The 20,344-nt window shown below is 45.2% G+C and overlaps 1 protein-coding gene across 2 annotated transcripts in view; it reads right to left on the reverse strand.

Annotated features, from left to right (window-relative positions):
* The window catches only part of bnip2 (BCL2 interacting protein 2), a 79,147-nt gene extending 59,630 nt beyond the window's left edge, over window positions 1–19,517 (reverse strand). Inside the window, exons 1-4 of one of the 2 annotated variants that reach the window (XM_045705975.2) lie at window positions 19,107–19,517; window positions 18,430–18,826; window positions 10,921–11,016; window positions 7,085–7,164 (exon numbers count right to left, since the gene is read on the reverse strand). In XM_045705975.2, coding sequence (XP_045561931.1) covers window positions 7,085–7,164; window positions 10,921–11,016; window positions 18,430–18,794 — 541 coding nt within the window. In that variant the 5' untranslated portion in view covers window positions 18,795–18,826; window positions 19,107–19,517. The remainder of the gene's footprint in view (window positions 1–7,084; window positions 7,165–10,920; window positions 11,017–18,429; window positions 18,827–19,106) is intronic. The other variant, XM_045705974.2, reaches the window with a different exon arrangement.
* Window positions 19,518–20,344: the final 827 nt, after the last annotated feature.

A 20,344-nucleotide genomic window follows, 5' to 3' on the forward strand; every position in this document is an offset into this window, starting at 1 on the left:
ACATGTTTCTACAAACTGTAATGGAACTTTGACTTCGTCTGGACTTTGTGCTCGCGCCTTGCGCATTTCGATTAGTGTACTAAACACGCGAACAAAAAGGAGGTATTTGGACATAAATATGGACTGTATCGAACAAAACAAACATTTATTGTGGAACTGGGATTCCTGGGAGTGCATTCCGATGAAGATCATCAAAGGTAAGTGAATATTTATAATGCTATTTCTGACTTTTGTTGACTCCACAACATGGCGGGTATCTGTATGGCTTGTTTTGGTGGCTGAGCGCTGTACTCAGATTATCGCATGGTGTGCTTTTGCCGTAAAGCTTTTTTGAAATCTGACACAGCGGTTGCATTAAGGAGTAGTGTATCTTTAATTCTATGTAAAACACTTGTATATCTTTTATCAACGTTTATGATGAGTATTTCTGTAAATTGATGTGGAACACTGGATGTTTTCGAGGCAAAACATTACTGAACATAACGCGCCAATGCAAACTGAGATTTTTGGATATAAATATGAACTTTATCGAACAAAACATAACAATCGGTGTGCTTTCGCTGTAAAGCCTTTTTGAAATCGGACACTGTGGTTGGATTGTCAAGAAGTTTATCTTTAAAATGGTGTATAATACTTGTATGTTTCAGGAATTTTAATTATGAGATTTCTGTTTGAATTTTGCGCCCTGCACTTTCACTGGCTGTTGTCAAATCAATCCCATAAAACACCATTTCCCATGCTTGTTCAATGAACCATAAACAATTAATGAACATTCACCTGTGGAACGGTCATTATGCACTAACAGCTTACAGACGGTAGGCAATTAAGGTCACAGTTATGAAAACTTAGGACACTAAAGAGACCTTTCTACTGACTCTGAAAAACACCAAAAGAAAGATGCCCAGGGTCCCTGCTCATCTGCGTGAACGTGCCTTAGGCATGCTGCAAGGAGGCATGAGGACTGCAGATGTTGCCAAGGCAATAAATTGCAATGTCCGTACTGTGAGACGCCTAAGACAGCGCTACAGGGAGACAGGACAGACAGCTGATCGTCCTCGCAGTGGCAGACCACGTGTAACAACACCTGCACAGGATCAGTACATCCGAACATCACACCTGCGGGACAGGTACAGGATGGCAACAACACCTGCCCGAGTTACACCAGGAACGCACAATCCCTCCATCAGTGTTCAGACTGTCCGCAATAGGCTGAGAGAGGCTGGACTGAGGGCTTGTAGGCCTGTTGTAAGGCAGGTCCTCACCAGACATCACTGGCAACAACGTCGCCAATGGGCACAAACCCACCGTCGCTGGACTAGACAGGACTGGCAAAAAAGTTCACTGACGAGTGGCGGTTTTGTCTCACCAGGGTTGATGGTCGGATTCGCGTTTATCGTTGAAGGAATGAGCGTTACACCGAGGCCTGTACTCTGGAGCAGGATCGATTTGGAGGTGGAGGGTCCGTCATGGTCTGGGGCGGTGTGTCACAGCATCATCGGACTGAGCTTGTTGTCATTGCAGGCAATTTCAACACTGTGTGTTACAGGGAAGACATCCTCCTCCCTCATGTGGTACCCTTCCTGCAGGCATCACCCTCCAGCATGACAATGCCACCAGCCATACTGCTCGTTCTGTGCGTGATTTCCTGCAAGACAGGAATGTCAGTGTTCTACCATGGCCAACGAAGAGCCCGGATCTCAATCCCACTGAGCACGTCTGGGACCTGTTGGATCGGAGGGTGAAGGGTAGGGCCATTCCCCCCAGAAATGTCTGGAAACTTGCAGGTGCCTTGGTAGAAGAGTGGGGTAACATCTCACAGCAAGAACTGGCAAATCTGGTGTAGTCCATGAGGAGGAGATGCACTGCAGTACTTAATGCAGCTGGTGGCCACACCAGATACTGACTGTTACTTTTGACCCCCCCCCCTTTGTTCAGGGACACATTATTCAATTTCTGTTAGTCACATGTCTGCGGAACTTGTTCAGTTTATGTCTCAGTTGTTGAATCTTGTTATGTTCATGTAAATATTTACACATGTTAAGTTTGCTGAAAATAAAGGCTGTTGACAGTGAGAGGACATTTCTTTTCATGCTGAGTTTATTTCCTTTTTAAATGTAGTTAATATTTGTCTTACTTTTTAACTCTGCATTGTTGTGAACGGGCTCATAAGTAGCATTTCACGCAAAGGTCTACATCTGTTTCGGTGCATGTGACCAATAACATTTGATTCAATGTATAATTTGATTACATAGCCTGCAGAAGCTGGAGAAAAAAAATATACACTATATGACCATAGAAGCGTGCTTTTTAGACTTTTTAGAAGCGTGCTTATATGGTGAGCTACCGAGTGGCGAGGACAGGCAAGCCCCATACTATTGTGGAGGACTTCATTCTTCCTGCTGCCGTGGATATGGCTGGGGGAAAGGCCCCAAAAACTATACAAACACCGTTTCACAACGCATCAGTGACATGGAAGGAGATGTTTTGAAACAATTACTGCTTCGCACACAAGCCAGTGAATTCTACACGTTACAGCTGGATGAGTCAACAGGCGTGGCGGGCCTGGCACAGCACCTGGTATATGTCCGTTAGGTTTATGGGGGGGGGTCAATTAAGGAAGACATCCTCTTCTGCAAACCACAACAACACGAGAGGATATTTTTTTAAGTACTGGACAGCTTTGTGACATCAAATGGACATTGGTGGTCAAGATTTGTTGGCATCTGTACTGATGGTGTAAAAGCCATGACAGGGAGACATAGTGGAGTGGTAACGCGCGTGCAAGCAGTTACTCCCGACGCCACTTGGGTCCACTGCAGAATCCACCGAGAGGCTCTTCCTGCCAAGGGAATGACTGACAGCTTGAAAGACGTTTTGGACACTACAGTGAAAATGGTTAACTTTGTTAAAGCAAAAGGTCCCTGAACTCTCGTGTATTTTCTGCATTATGCAATGATATGGGCAGCGACCATGTAACGCTTTCACAACATACAGAAGTGCGCTGGTTATCAAGGGGCAAAGTATTGACAAGTTTTTTTGGAATTGAAAGATGAGCTTAAAGTTTTTACTGACCATAATTTTCGCTTGTCTGAGGGCTTGCATGATGATGAGTTTCTCACATGACTGGCCTATCTGGGTGATGTTTCTTCTCGCCTGAATGATCTGAATCTAGGATTACAGGGACTCTTCGCAACTATATTCAATGTGCGGGACAAAATTGAGGCAATGATTAAGAAGTTGGAGCTCTTCTCTGTCTGCATTAACAAGGACAACACACAGGTCTTTCCATCATTGTATGATTTTTTGTGTGCAAATGAACAAGCTTACGGACAATGTCAAATGTGAACCTGAATGAGTTGGGTGTGCAATTACTCAGGTACTTTCCCAAAATGGATGAAACAAACAACTGGATTCGTTATCCCTTTCATGCCCTGCCTCCAGTCCACTTACCGATATCTGAACAAGAGAGACTCATCAAAATTCCAACAAGCGGTTCTGTGAAAATTGAATTTAAATCAGAAGCCACTGCCAGATTTGTGAATAGGGCTGCGCTCAGAGTATCCTGCCTTGGTAAATCTCGCTGTTAAGACACTGATGCCCTTTGCAACCACGTACCTAATGTGAGAGTGGATTCTCGGCCCTCACTAGCATGAAAACTAAATACAGGCACAGACTCTGTGTGTGGAAAATTATTTAAGACTGAGACTCTCTCCAATACAACCCAACATTGCAGAGTTATGAGCATCCTTTCAAGCACACCCTTCTCATTAACCTGTGGTGAGTTATTCACCATTTTGATGAACAAATAAGGTTTTATATGTCAGATGGTTAAATAAAGAGCAAAATAATAGATTATTATTATATTATTATTTGTGCCCTGGTCCTATAAGAGCTCTTTGTAACTTCCCACGAGCCGGATTGTGACAAAAACTCACACTCATTCTTATGTTTAATAAATGTATCATATAGTGTGTGTGTGTGTGGCAGGCTTACAGGACTATAAAACGTTTGGGAACCACTGCTCTCCGGACGAACAGTTCTTGTGCTGACGTTGCTTCCAGAGGCAGTTTGGAACTCGCTAGTGAGAGTTGCAACCGACAGACAGACGAGTTTAATTTGAAGGGCTGTCCACATACTTTTGTTTATATATTGTATATACACACATTACCTAGCCTACAGAGCTGGAGAAAATATACACATATTACCTAGCCTACAGATAATATATACACATTACCTAGCCTACAGAGCTGGAGAAAATATATACACATTACCTAGCCTACAGTTAATATATACACATTACCTAGCCTACAGTTAATATATACACATTACCTAGCCTACAGATAATATATACACATTACCTAGCCTACAGATAATATATACACATTACCTAGCCTGCAGATAATATATACACATTACCTAGCCTGCAGATAATATATACACATTACCTAGCCTGCAGATAATATATACACATTACCTAGCCTGCAGATAATATATACACATTACCTAGCCTGCAGATAATATATACACATTACCTAGCCTGCAGATAATATATACACATTACCTAGCCTGCAGATAATATATACACATTACCTAGCCTACAGTTATTATATACACATTACCTAGCCTGCAGATAATATATACACATTACCTAGCCTGCAGATAATATATACACATTACCTAGCCTGCAGATAATATATACACATTACCTAGCCTGCAGATAATATATACACATTACCTAGCCTGCAGATAATATATACACATTACCTAGCCTGCAGATAATATATACACATTACCTAGCCTGCAGATAATATATACACATTACCTAGCCTGCAGATAATATATACACATTACCTAGCCTGCAGATAATATATACACATTACCTAGCCTGCAGATAATATATACACATTACCTAGCCTGCAGATAATATATACACATTACCTAGCCTGCAGATAATATATACACATTACCTAGCCTGCAGATAATATATACACATTACCTAGCCTGCAGATAATATATACACATTACCTAGCCTGCAGATAATATATACACATTACCTAGCCTGCAGATAATATATACACATTACCTAGCCTGCAGATAATATATACACATTACCTAGCCTGCAGATAATATATACACATTACCTAGCCTGCAGATAATATATACACATTACCTAGCCTACAGTTAATATATACACATTACCTAGCCTGCAGATAATATATACACATTACCTAGCCTACAGTTAATATATACACATTACCTAGCCTGCAGATAATATATACACATTACCTAGCCTACAGATAATATATACACATTACCTAGCCTGCAGATAATATATACACATTACCTAGCCTACAGATAATATATACACATTACCTAGCCTACAGATAATATATACACATTACCTAGCCTGCAGATAATATATACACATTACCTAGCCTGCAGATAATATATACACATTACCTAGCCTACAGATAATATATACACATTACCTAGCCTGCAGATAATATATACACATTACCTAGCCTGCAGATAATATATACACATTACCTAGCCTGCAGATAATATATACACATTACCTAGCCTGCAGATAATATATACACATTACCTAGCCTGCAGATAATATATACACATTACCTAGCCTGCAGATAATATATACACATTACCTAGCCTGCAGATAATATATACACATTACCTAGCCTGCAGATACTATATACACATTACCTAGCCTACAGATACTATATACACATTACCTAGCCTGCAGATAATATATACACATTACCTAGCCTACAGATAATATATACACATTACCTAGCCTGCAGATAATATATACACATTACCTAGCCTACAGATAATATATACACATTACCTAGCCTACAGATAATATATACACATTACCTAGCCTGCAGATAATATATACACATTACCTAGCCTACAGATAATATATACACATTACCTAGCCTACAGATAATATATACACATTACCTAGCCTGCAGATAATATATACACATTACCTAGCCTGCAGATAATATATACACATTACCTAGCCTGCAGATAATATATACACATTACCTAGCCTGCAGATAATATATACACATTACCTAGCCTGCAGATAATATATACACATTACCTAGCCTACAGTTAATATATACACATTACCTAGCCTGCAGATAATATATACACATTACCTAGCCTACAGATAATATATACACATTACCTAGCCTGCAGATAATATATACACATTACCTAGCCTGCAGATAATATATACACATTACCTAGCCTGCAGATAATATATACACATTACCTAGCCTACAGTTAATATATACACATTACCTAGCCTGCAGATAATATATACACATTACCTAGCCTACAGATAATATATACACATTACCTAGCCTGCAGATAATATATACACATTACCTAGCCTGCAGATAATATATACACATTACCTAGCCTACAGTTAATATATACACATTACCTAGCCTGCAGAGCTGGAGGAGAGAGCAGTTTGATATAGGCCTGACAGCACATACATTAGCTTGTAGAGGCTGGGATACAGCACACAACCTAGCGACGTGGCTGCACACAACCTAGCGACGAGGCTGCACACAACCTAGCGACGTGGCTGCACACAACCTAGCGACGTGGCTGCACACAACCTAGCGACGTGGCTGCACACAACCTAGCGACGAGGCTGCACACAACCTAGCGACGAGGCTGCACACAACCTAGCGACGAGGCTGCACACAACCTAGCGACGAGGCTGCACACAACCTAGCGACGAGGCTGCACACAACCTAGCGACGAGGCTGCACACAACCTAGCGACGAGGCTGCACACAACCTAGCGACGTGGCTGCACACAACCTAGCGACGTGGCTGCACACAACCTAGCGACGTGGCTGCACACAACCTAGCGACGTGGCTGCACACAACCTAGCGACGTCACACAACCTAGCGACGTGGCTGCACACAACCTAGCGACGTGGCTGCACACAACCTAGCGACGTGGCTGCACACAACCTAGAGATGTGGCATCTGAGGTTAGGCAGATACTGATGAGTAGAGATACTGAATGGCTTTCTTACCAGACTGTCCTTCTCCAGAGGGTCCAGTAAAGAGATCTTCATCCAGCTGAATGTCCTCCTCTTCCTCTTCAGGTAGGGGCCTACAGACACAGAACAACAGGTCATCTATAACCCTCGCCCCTCACCCAACAGCAGGTCGTCTATAACCCTCGCCCCTCACCCAACAGCAGGTCGTCTATAACCCTCGCCCCTCACCCAACAGCAGGTCGTCTATAACCCTCGCCCCTCACCCAACAGCAGGTCGTCTATAACCCTCGCCCCTCACCCAACAGCAGGTCGTCTATAACCCTCGCCCCTCACCCAACAGCAGGTCGTCTATAACCCTCGCCCCTCACCCAACAGCAGGTCGTCTATAACCCTCGCCCCTCACCCAACAGCAGGTCGTCTATAACCCTCGCCCCTCACCCAACAGCAGGTCGTCTATAACCCTCGCCCCTCACCCAACAGCAGGTCGTCTATAACCCTCGCCCCTCACCCAACAACAGGTCGTCTATAACCCTCGCCCCTCACCCAACAACAGGTCATCTATAACCCTCGCCCCTCACCCAACAACAGGTCACCTATAACCCTCGCCCCTCACCCAACAACAGGTCACCTATAACCCTCGCCCCTCACCCAACAACAGGTCACCTATAACCCTCGCTCCTCACCCAACAACAGGTCACCTATAACCCTCGCTCCTCACCCAACAACAGGTCACCTATAACCCTCGCCCCTCACCCAACAACAGGTCATCTATAACCCTCGCCCCTCACCCAACAACAGGTCACCTATAACCCTCGCTCCTCACCCAACAACAGGTCATCTATAACCCTCGCCCCTCACCCAACAACAGGTCACCTATAACCCTCGCTCCTCACCCAACAACAGGTCACCTATAACCCTCGCTCCTCACCCAACAACAGGTCACCTATAACCCTCGCTCCTCACCCAACAACAGGTCACCTATAACCCTCGCTCCTCACCCAACAACAGGTCACCTATAACCCTCGCTCCTCACCCAACAACAGGTCATCTATAACCCTCGCCCCTCGCCCAACAACAGGTATCCTATGACCCTCGCTCCTCACCCAGCAACAGGTCACCTATAACCCTCGCTCCTCACCCAACAGGTCAACTATAACCCTCGCCCCTCACCCAACAGGTCATCTACAACCCTCGCTCCTCACCCAGCAACAGGTCATCTATAACCCTCGCCCCTCACCCAGCAACAGGTCATCTATAACCCTCGCCCCTCACCCAACAACAGGTCCTCTATAAGCCTTCTATAGCCTTCCCTGTAGCTCAGTTGGTAGAGCATGGTGTTTGCAACACCAGGGTTGTGGGTTCGATTCCCACGGGGGGCCAGCACAGAAAAAAAAAAACGTATGAAATGTATGCATTCACTACTGTAAGTCGCTCTGGATAAGAGCGTCTGCTAAATGACTAAAATGTAAATGTAAATGTATATAACCCTCGCCCCTCACCCAACAGCAGGTCATCTATAACCCTCACCCAACAGCAGGTCGTCTATAACCCTCGCCCCTCACCCAACGACAGGTCGTCTATAACCCTCGCCCCTCACCCAACGACAGGTCGTCTATAACCCTCGCCCCTCACCCAACGACAGGTCGTCTATAACCCTCGCCCCTCACCCAACGACAGGTCGTCTATAACCCTCGCCCCTCACCCAACAACAGGTCACCTACGACCCTCGCCCCTCACCCAACAGGTCACCTACGACCCTCGCCCCTCACCCAACAGGTCATCTACAACCCTCGCTCCTCACCCAGCAACAGGTCACCTATAACCCTCGCCCCTCACCCAACAGGTCAACTATAACCCTCGCCCAACAGGTCATCTACAACCCTCGCTCCTCACCCAGCAACAGGTCCTCTATAACCCTCGCTCCTCACCCAACAGGTCATCTATAACCCTCGCCCCTCACCCAACAACAGGTCATCTATAACCCTCGCTCCTCACCCAACAACAGGTCATCTATAACCCTCGCTCCTCACCCAACAACAGGTCATCTATAACCCTCGCTCCTCACCCAACAACAGGTCATCTATAACCCTCGCCCCTCACCCAACAACAGGTCATCTATAACCCTCGCCCAACAACAGGTCATCTATAACCCTCGCTCCTCACCCAACAACAGGTCATCTATAACCCTCGCTCCTCACCTCCTCACCCAACAACAGGTCATCTATAACCCTCGCTCCTCACCCAACAACAGGTCATCTATAACCCTCGCTCCTCACCCAGCAACAGGTCACCTATAACCCTCGCTCCTCACCCAGCAACAGGTCACCTATGACCCTCGCTCCTCACCCAGCAACAGGTCACCTATAACCCTCACCCAGCAACAGGTCACCTATAACCCTCGCTCCTCACCCCACAGGTCAACTATAACCCTCGCTCCTCACCCAGCAACAGGTCCTCTATAACCCTCGCTCCTCACCCAGCAACAGGTCCTCTATAACCCTCGCCCCTCACCCAACAACAGGTCATCTATAACCCTCGCCCCTCACCCAACAACAGGTCATCTATAACCCTCGCCCCTCACCCAACAACAGGTCATCTATAACCCTCGCCCCTCACCCAACAACAGGTCATCTATAACCCTCGCTCCTCACCCAACAACAGTAGAGGATATAGCTGCTATTACCACTAGAAACTAACTGTTCGTTCAGTGTTGAAAGCATTACAATAAGATATACACTATATATACACACAGAAGTATGTGGACACCCCTTCAAATGAGTGGATTTGGCTAACATTTGGGAGAGGAATGGCCTTAATGAAGAGCTCAGTGACTTTTCAAATGTATACCTTGGTCAACTGTGGAAATGTCTAGCAGGAAACTACTGCTCAGCAGCAAAGTAGTAGGCCACACAAGCTCACAGAATGGGACCGCCGAGCGCTGAAGCGTGTAGCATGTAAAAACTGTCTGTCCTCCACACAGTGTTCCAAACTGCCTCAGGAAGCAAAGTCAGTACAATAACTTTTTTGTCACCCCTTAGTTCCAGTGAAGGGAAATCTTAACGCTACAGCATACAATGACCTTCTAGACAAATTTTGTGATTCCAACTTAGTGGAAGGCCCTTTCCTGTTTCAGCATGACAATGCCCCCGTGCACAAAGCGAGGTCAATAAATGGTTTGATGAGATCGGTGTGGAAGAACTTGACTGGCCTGTACAGAGCCCTGACCTCAACCCCATCGAACACCTTTGGGATGAATTGGAACGTCGACTGTGAGCCAGACCTAATCGCCTCAACATTAGTGCCCGACCTCACTAATGCTCTTGTGGCTGAATGGAAGCAAGTCCCCTCAGCAATGTTCCAACATCTAGTGGAAAGCCTTCCCAGAAGAGTGGAGGCTGTTATAGCAGCAATGTTCCAACATCTAGTGGAAAGCCTTCCCAGAAGAGTGGAGGCTGTTATAGCAGCAATGTTCCAACATCTAGTGTAAAGCCTTCCCAGAAGAGTGGAGGCTGTTAGAGCAGCAAAGGGGGGGACCAACTCCATATTAATGCCTTCCCAGAAGAGTGGAGGCTGTTATAGCAGCAAAGGGGGGGGTCCAACTCCATATTAATGACTTCCCAGAAGAGTGGAGGCTGTTATAGCAGCAAAGGGGGGACCAACTCCATATTAATACCCATGATTTTGGAATGAAATGTTGGACGAGCAGGTGTCCACATACTTTTGGTCATGCAGTGTAGAAGACTACTAGCCAGTAAAGAGAATATTCCCTTGAGATCAGAGGGTTTGTGAGTATTGACTGAGGTGCCTATAATTACCACAGCTAAAGTCAGGACGTAAGGTACGCCTGGTTGTCAGAAGACAGATGTTACCTGGGGAAGTCCTCGTCCTGCCACTCCTCTTTAAGTTCCACTCCCTCCATGCGGAGACGAGCCTCGGTGGTGGCGACAGACTCCTGGAGCTGCAGACTGCAGAGAGAGAGAGACAGGTCAGAACAGTTTAATGTTACAGACTGCAGAGAGAGAGAACAGTTTAATGCTCCAGACTGCAGAGAGAGAGAACAGGTTAATGCTGCAGAGAGAGAACAGTTTAATGCTGCAGGGAGAGAGAACAGTTTAATGCTGCAGACTGCAGGGAGAGAGAACAGTTTAATGCTGCAGAGAGAGAACAGTTTAATGCTGCAGGGAGAGAACAGTTTAATGCTGCAGGGAGAGAGAACAGTTTAATGCTGCAGAGAGAGAGAACAGTTTAAATGCTGCAGACTGCAGAGAGAGAGAACAGTTTAATGCTGCAGGGAGAGAGAACAGTTTAATGCTGCAGACTGCAGAGAGAGAGAACAGTTTAATGCTGCAGAGAGAGAACAGTTTAATGCTGCAGGGAGAGAGAACAGTTTAATGCTGCAGAGAGAGAGAACAGTTTAAATGCTGCAGACTGCAGAGAGAGAGAACAGTTTAATGCTGCAGACTGCAGGGAGAGAGAACAGTTTAATGCTGCAGAGAGAGAGAACAGTTTAATGCTGCAGACTGCAGGGAGAGAGAACAGTTTAATGCTGCAGACTGCAGAGAGAGAGAACAGTTTAATGCTGCAGGGAGAGAGAACAGTTTAATGCTACAGGGAGAGAGAACAGTTTAATGCTGCAGACTGCAGGGAGAGAGAACAGTTTAATGCTGCAGAGAGAGAGAACAGTTTAATGCTGCAGACTGCAGGGAGAGAGAACAGTTTAATGCTACAGGGAGAGAGAACAGTTTAATGCTGCAGACTGCAGAGAGAGAGAACAGTTTAATGCTGCAGACTGCAGGGAGAGAGAACAGTTTAATGCTGCAGGGAGAGAGAGAACAGTTTAATGCTGCAGGGAGAGAGAGAACAGTTTAATGCTGCAGGGAGAGAGAACAGTTTAATGCTGCAGACTGCAGGGAGAGAGAACAGTTTAATGCTGCAGACTGCAGGGAGAGAGAACAGTTTAATGCTGCAGGGAGAGAGAACAGTTTAATGCTACAGGGAGAGAGAACAGTTTAATGCTGCAGACTGCAGGGAGAGAGAACAGTTTAATGCTGCAGGGAGAGAGAACAGTTTAATGCTGCAGACTGCAGGGAGAGAGAACAGTTTAATGCTGCAGGGAGAGAGAACAGTTTAATGCTGCAGACTGCAGAGAGAGAGAACAGTTTAATGCTGCAGACTGCAGAGAGAGAGAACAGTTTAATGCTGCAGACTGCAGAGAGAGAACAGTTTAATGCTGCAGGGAGAGAGAACAGTTTAATGCTGCAGACTGCAGAGAGAGAGAACAGTTTAATGCTGCAGGGAGAGAGAACAGTTTAATGCTGCAGGGAGAGAGAACAGTTTAATGCTGCAGGGAGAGAGAACAGTTTAATGCTGCAGACTGCAGGGAGAGAGAACAGTTTAATGCTGCAGACTGCAGGGAGAGAGAACAGTTTAATGCTGCAGAGAGAGAACAGTTTAATGCTGCAGACTGCAGAGAGAGAGAACAGTTTAATGCTGCAGGGAGAGAGAACAGTTTAATGCTGCAGGGAGAGAGAACAGTTTAATGCTGCAGACTGCAGGGAGAGAGAACAGTTTAATGCTGCAGACTGCAGGGAGAGAGAACAGTTTAATGCTGCAGAGAGAGAACAGTTTAATGCTGCAGACTGCAGAGAGAGAACAGTTTAATGCTGCAGAGAGAGAACAGTTTAATGCTGCAGAGAGAGAACAGTTTAATGCTGCAGACTGCAGGGAGAGAGAACAGTTTAATGCTGCAGAGAGAGAACAGTTTAATGCTGCAGGGAGAGAGAACAGGTTAATGCTGCAGACTGCAGGGAGAGAGAACAGTTTAATGCTGCAGACTGCAGAGAGAGCAGCAAGCCAAGGCGTCAGAGATAATCTGATACAGAAAGCATAACAAGACAGTTATGTATCTGTGCTGTGACTGGTAGCTCAATATCCTAGACATGACGCCAGTTCTCAGTTCATCCTGCAACAGACGTAAATAACAGATTCCCACCCAACTGCCGCAGCAGAACCTCAATAGATGCTTTGTGTGTGTGGCTGTGTGTGTGTGTGTGGCTGTGTGTGGCTGTGTGTGTGTGTGTGGCTGTGTGTGGCTATTTTTATGTTTGCAAATGTTTGTTAAAATCCCCAGCTACAATAAATGCAGCCTCAGGATATGTGGTTTCCAGTTTACATAGAGTCCAATGAAGTTCTTTCAGGGCCGTCGATGTGTCTGCTTGGGGCGGAATATACACGACTGTGATTAAGATCGTAGATAATGCGGTCGGCATTGTATTGTAAGGAATTCTAGGTCAGGTGAACAAAATGACTTCGAGTTCCTGTATGTTGTTATGATCACACCATGAGTCGTTAATCATAAGGCATACACCCCCGCCCTTCTTCTTACCAGAGAGATGTTTGTTTCTGTCGAAGTGTGAAGAAACCTGGTGGCTGTACCGACTCTGACAACATATCCTGAGTGAGCCATGTTTCCGTGAAACAGAGAATGTTACAATCTCTGATGTCTCTCTGGAAGGCAGCACTTGCTCAGACTTCGTCTATCTTGTTGTCAGACTGGACATTGGCGAGTAGTATACTCTGGAGCGGTGCGCGATGTGCCCGTCTACGGAGCCTGACCAGAAGACTGCTCCTTCTGCGGCGCCGTTGTTTTGGGTCGCCGGCTGGGATCCGATCCATTATCCTGGGCGGTGGTCCAAACAGAGGATTCACTTCGGGAAAGTTGTATTCCTGGTCGTTGACGTTGCTCTTATATCCAATAGTTCTTCCCGGCTGTATGTAATAAGACTTAAGATTTCCTGGGGTAACAGCGTAAGAAATAATACATTAAAAATAAAAAATAAAAATACTGCATAGATTCCTAGGAACGCCAAGCAAGGCAACTATCTCTGTCAGCGCCATCCCTGTCGTTAACGATGACAAGCATACCCATAACATGATGCAGCCACCACTATGTTTGAAAATATAGATTGGTACTCAGTAGTGGTGTAACGGACCGTAGTTGATCTGTACGGTTCAACCCCCACGGGTCGGCACGCATGTGAACCACGAATCAATTGGCAAGTTTAACCATCATAGTGTGAAATGCAGTTTTACTGCCGCTGTTACTTTCTAAAGTAATAATTCCCTAAATCTCGATGCAGAGTTGCAGTGAAAAGATAAAGACAGGGAGTCTTAAAGGGAGTGCTCCTAACCGCAGCTTGTTACCTGTAAAAAAGACACCTGTCCACAGAAGCAATCAATCAGATTCCAAACTCTCCACCATGGCCAAGACCAAAGAGCTCTCCAAGGATGTCAGGGACAAGATTGTAGACCTACACAAGGCTGGAATGGGCTACAAGACCATCGCCAAGCAGCTTGGTGAGAAGGTGACAACATTTGGTGCGATTATTCGCAAATGGAAGAAACAAAAGAACTGTCAATATCCCTCGGCCTGGGGCTCCATGCAAGATCTCACCTCGTGGAGTTGCAATGATCATGAGAACGGTGAGGAATCAGCCCAGAACTACACGGGAGGATCTTGTCAATGATCTCAAGGCAGCTGGGACCATAGTCACCAAGAAAACAATTGGTAACACACTACGCCGTGAAGGACTGAAATCCTGCAGCGCCCGCAAGGTCCCCCTGCTCAAGAAAGCACACATACATGCCCGTCTGAAGTTTGCCAATGAACATCTGAATGATTCAGAGGACAACTGGTGAAAGTGTTGTGGTCAGATGAGACCAAAATGGAGCTCTTTGGCATCAACTCAACTCGCCGTGTTTGGAGGAGGAGGAATGCTGCCTATGACCCCAAGAACACCATCCCCACCATCAAACATGGAGGTGGAAACATTATGCTTTGGGGGTGTTTTTCTGCTAAGGGGACAGGACAACTTCACCGCATCAAAGGGACGATGGACGGGGCCATGTACTGTCAAATCTTGGGTGAGAACCTCCTTCCCTCAGCCAGGGCATTGAAAATGGGTCGTGGATGGGTATTCCAGCATGACAATGATCCAAAACACACGGCCAAGGCAACAGAGGAGTAGCTCAAGAAGAAGCACATTAAGGTCCTGGAGTGGCCTAGCCAGTCTCCAGACCTTAATCCCATAGAAAATCTGTGGAGGGAGCTGAAGGTTCGAGTTGCCAAACGTCAGCCTCGAAACCTTAATGACTTGGAGAAGATCTGCAAAGAGGAGTGGGACAAAATCCCTCCTTCGATGTGTACAAACCTGGTGGCCAACTACAAGAAACGTCTGACCTCTGTGATTGCCAACAAGGGTTTTGCCACCAAGTACTAAGTCATGTTTTGCAGAGGGGTCAAATACTTATTTCCCTCATTAAAATGCAAATCATTTTATAACATTTTTGACATGCGTTTGTCTGGATTTTTTTGTTGTTATTCTGTCTCTCACTGTTCAAATAAACCTACCATTAAAATTATAGACTGATAATTTCTTTGTAAGTGGGCAAACGTACAAAATCAGCAGGGGATCAAATACTTTTTCCCCCCACTAAATATGCAGGTTTAAAAAAAATTACTTCTGAGTATTGATTTTAATTAAGGCATTGATGTTTATGGTTAGGTACATTCACACAACGATTGTGCTTTTGTTAAATCACCACCCATTTGGCTAAGTTGGTAAATTAACTGATGACTTGAAAGCGGCAGAGGAGGTCCTCCAGGTGCTCAAACCCCTCAAAACAGTTACAACCCTACTGAGCACTGAAACGGCACCGTCTGTGTCCATGATCCTATCTCTGAAAACAAGGATTCTACAATCCACGGCCCCAAGTGAGGAAGACGGCACCATCACTAGAGATGTGAAGGCTGCCATTAGAGAGGACCTGAACCCCAGATACCCCCCCCTAATGTACAGGACTTCCTTCATAGATCTACTGCACTGGATCCAAGGTTCAAGTCCCCGTCTGCTCAAGTCCCCGTGTGTTCAAGTCCCCGTGTGTTCAAGTCCCCGTGTGTTCAAGTCCGTGTCTCACCTAGACCCTGTCTCACCTAGACCCCGTCTCACCTAGACCCCGTCTGTTCAAGCCCCCGTCTGTTCAAGCCCCCGTCTGCTCAAGCCCCCGTCTGCTCAAGTCCCCGTCTGCTCAAGTCCCCGTCTGCTCAAGTCCCCGTCTGCTCAAGTCCCCGTCTGCTCAAGTCCCCGTCTGCTCAAGTCTCTGTATCACCTAGACCCCGTCTGCTCAAGTCTCTGTCTCACCTAGACCCCGTCTGCTCAAGTCCCCGTCTGCTCAAGTCCCCGTCTGCTCAAGTCCCCGTCTCACCTAGGCCCCGTCTCACCTAGGCCCCGTCTCACCTAGGCCCCGTCTCACCTAGGCCCCGTCTCACCTAGGCCCCGTCTCACCTAGGCCCCGTCTCACCTAGGCCCCGTCTCACCTAGGCCCTGTCTCACCTAGACCCTGTCCTATGCTGGAGGACATACAGTGATCTCACCACTGAGATTGTGGCCACTGAAGAGGTAAAAAAATAAATGAGTGAATTACTTAATTAATATACTGCAGTCTAATCTTAGTCTATGCTATTGCTATTAGAATCATCCATTTTTGATTTGGAATAATAATAATAATAATAATAATAATAATAAATGATCACATTTTATTGCCACAATTATAGTTATGAAATATGAAAATAAATCATTAGTTAGTTTAATAGCTCAAGTAATTTTCTCTGCAGGGTCAAGCCACAGAGCCGACAGGAGCAGACTAAGAGGCATCCCCTCCACAAAATAATTTGGCCATGAAGGAGCTTTTCGGGGAGACCTTTGCGAGCAAGGACACAGGCAAGACGTTTACCAACACCATCAAAGAGGAGCTGGCATCCTACAAGGCAGCAAGAGGCATTCCAGTGGATGGTGATCCACTGACATGGTGGAAAAGCAATGAGTGTAAATATCCTCACATTGCCATGATGGGCAGATGCTACCTGGCGGTGCCTGCCACTTCAGATCCTAGCGAGAGGGTGTTATCCACGGCAGGGGACATAGTGACTGCAGAGGTCTACCCTCTCCCCAGACAATGTAAACATAACTCATCTTTTTGAAAAATAATTTGAAATTATAACCTCTGCTTTGCTTTCTTTTTTTTTGATGACGTGGAAACAGGCTACTTATTATTCACTACTGTTCAAAGGAAGAAGGTATCATGCCTCATAGTGCACTTTCATTTAACAATTGAGTTTTGAATATTTTATTTTACACTGCAATCATACCTGTACATGTCACTATTAAACACTGTAGCCTGCAGTCACACCTGCACCCCTGTACACGTGACTATTAAACCCTCAGTCTGAAATCGCACCAGGAAGAGAAGGAACTCAACCATGACAGCCTCTGATGTGATTCTCTAAAACGAACTGTATAAATGCTGAGTAAATGACAGGTCAGTCCACCAATTAATGAACTCAACTTAATGAAGTCAGAGACCTGTTTATTCAGCAGGCCTAATGTTATACACAGCAAGAGAAATCAGTGGTAGACAGAGTTAACTGTCCACAGTGGTAGTCTGTAGTAGTATTGCTCATTTTGTGTGTGTTGTCTTGTTCTTCTATCCTCATGGGGACATGAAATCCCCAAAAGATCCCCACAAGGATAGTAAAACAAGGAAAATCATCCCTGTGGGGTTAGAGTTACAATTAGGGTTAGAGTAGGGGTTGGGTTACAATTAGGGTTAGAGTTAGGGGTTGGGTTAGGGTTACAATTAGGGTTAGAGTAGGGGTTGGGTTACAATTAGGGTTAGGGGTTGGGTTTAGGGTTAGAGTAGGGGTTGGGTTTAGGAATAGGAGTTAGGGTTAGAGTAGGGGTTGGGTTTAGGGTTACAATTAGGGTTAGAGTTCAGGGTTGGGTTTAGGAATAGGAGTTAGGGTTAGAGTAGGGGTTGGGTTTAGGGTTACAATTAGGGTTAGAGTTCAGGGTTGGGTTTAGGAATAGGAGTTAGGGTTAGAGTAGGGGTTGGGTTTAGGGTTAGAGTTAGGGGTTGGGGTTAGACTTACAATTAGTGTTTGAGTAGGGGTTGGGTTTAGGGTTACAATTAGGGGTTGGGTTTAGGAATAGGAGTTAGGGTTAGAGTTAGGGGTTGGGTTTAGGGTTAGAGTTTGGGGTTGGGTTTAGGGTTATAATTAGGGTTAGAGTTCAGGGTTGGGTTTGGGGAAAATAGGATTTTGAATGGATGTTGGTATTTGGCAGGTTTGTTGTGATAGCTGGCTGTATAATCAGTAACATGTATAATAATTGATGCTATCACACTGACAACAAAGGATATCAGCACAATAACACTGATAAGAAGCAGCTCTTGGCAGACTGCAGTCTTCCTGTATAGGTATTGACATAACTTTTCTAACTAAAGTGTACAAGATAGCACAGAGGTGAGAAGTACACTCATACCTTCCGTTATGTCCAGAGGTTGAGTATGTCTGGGGTATTCTGACGGGAACAGAGCATGGCACCATTTCCACCCTTTCCTCATGTTTTTCTCCATTGTCTGGAGTCACCGTTTCCTGCGGCGGACCTCCTGTTTGGGTTGGCCTGTGTAGCGCTGCTCCTGCGGCCTCTTCGCCCTTTTCCAATGAAAGCTCTGTGCTACTGTTTTGCAGGTCTTCTGAGTGAGACGAAAGGCTCGGTGTGTCCCTGATATCTCCTCCAGGGCTCTCATAAATCCTGGGTGTGTCTGGGCTATTGTTCAGACTCATAACGTTATTATCAGCCGCAGCTTTCAGCACTACCTCACTGTCGATCATATCTGTAGCCATCACAGCTGATCTGCTGCTTCCTTTCAGAGGGTCTGGACAAAACAAAAAACCACAAATGCTTCAAACCTAAAAAGCAACGGTTTATGAATATGAGATTCTTGCTGGTTTGTTAGCTGATAGCTCTAGTAGTAGTTAAATACAAAAGTCATACATTGACAAAAAAAAATATATTCTTCGAAGTGAAGTTGTCAAACTGAGTGAGTCAGGTTTAAAGAAACAACGTAACTAAGTTAGCTAACTTACTAGCAAACAAGCAGCTAACTTACTAGCTAACAAGCAGCTAACTTACTAGCTAACAAGCAGCTAACTTACTAGCTAACTTACTAGCTAACAACCAGCTAGCCCGCTAGCCACCAGTAGGACTTGGCTCTGTAGCCGAGCAGTGCGTCGTCAACTTTTCCTTCCTTCCTCCGTTTAGACCTCCAGCTAATGCTAACCACAATGCTAGCTAGTTAGCCAACTGTCCTTAGCAACGCCAACTTAGATAAAGTGGATTTTGACGATGTCTTTGCGAGCCATGGAAGACAGAATCAAACACATTCAATCGCTTGCCGTTAGATGTTTAAGCATGATACACTTTGATTTCCGACGGTTCATAATGAATCTCTCTACTCTTTTCCTTTTAATCTGTCACTGGTCTTTTCTTCCCGTTATTATTAAGATACACGTCGTCGTCTCTCTCTCTCTCTCTCTCCCTCTCAGAGCTGCCAAATTCTCCGACAATGCCCTCTGTTGGTTATGACTAGTGTTTCACAAAACTCCCCGAGTTGGCTACCCCTGCAGGTCCAATTATTTAATCTATTCAATATACATGTATTTTTTTTTATTTTAGTCATTTAGTAGACACTCTAGGAGTATGAGTTATTATATCCATACAACCTAACGGGCAAACTCAGAAATTGTTCCAATCGTTTTTCCACCATTCATTTTTCCCAAAGGGGATTTTAGAAACACTTCCATGTACTGAATGATTTGTTATTTTGATTTTAAGATGTCAAAACGGATAATGGCAAAACGACACATTTTTTTTTCATTTTCTGTTTCTGAATTTGAAAAACAACTCTTACAAAAATGTCCCACAGGATTCCTGCATGATTCTGCCTGCAGGAGTCTTTCAGGAAATTCCACAGGAGTTTCGTGATCATTTTCCTGTCAAACAACCATCAGGATTCCTGCAGGAATGGTTTTGCAGGACCAATCCTGCACGATTCTTACATTTCCTGCAGGATTCCTACACACAATACCTGCATTCTAATCATTTTTCTCGTAGGACAAACCTACAGGACCAATACTGCACAATAATTTTATTTCTGCAGGACTTAAACTCAAATGTTTCCACCTCTACCAAGGATCATATCACCTCTACCTTACCTGACACCCTAGACCCACTTCAATTTGCATACCACCCCAATAGATCCACATATGATGAAATCACCATTGCACTGCACACTGCCCTAACCCATCTGGACAAGAGGAATACATATGTAAGAATGCTGTTCATCGACTACAGCTCAGCATTTAACACCATAGTATCCTCCAAGCTCATCATT

Source organism: Salmo salar, chromosome 23 (genome assembly GCF_965601325.2).
Source record: "Salmo salar chromosome 23, fSalSal1, whole genome shotgun sequence".
NCBI classification, from domain to species: domain Eukaryota; kingdom Metazoa; phylum Chordata; class Actinopteri; order Salmoniformes; family Salmonidae; genus Salmo; species Salmo salar.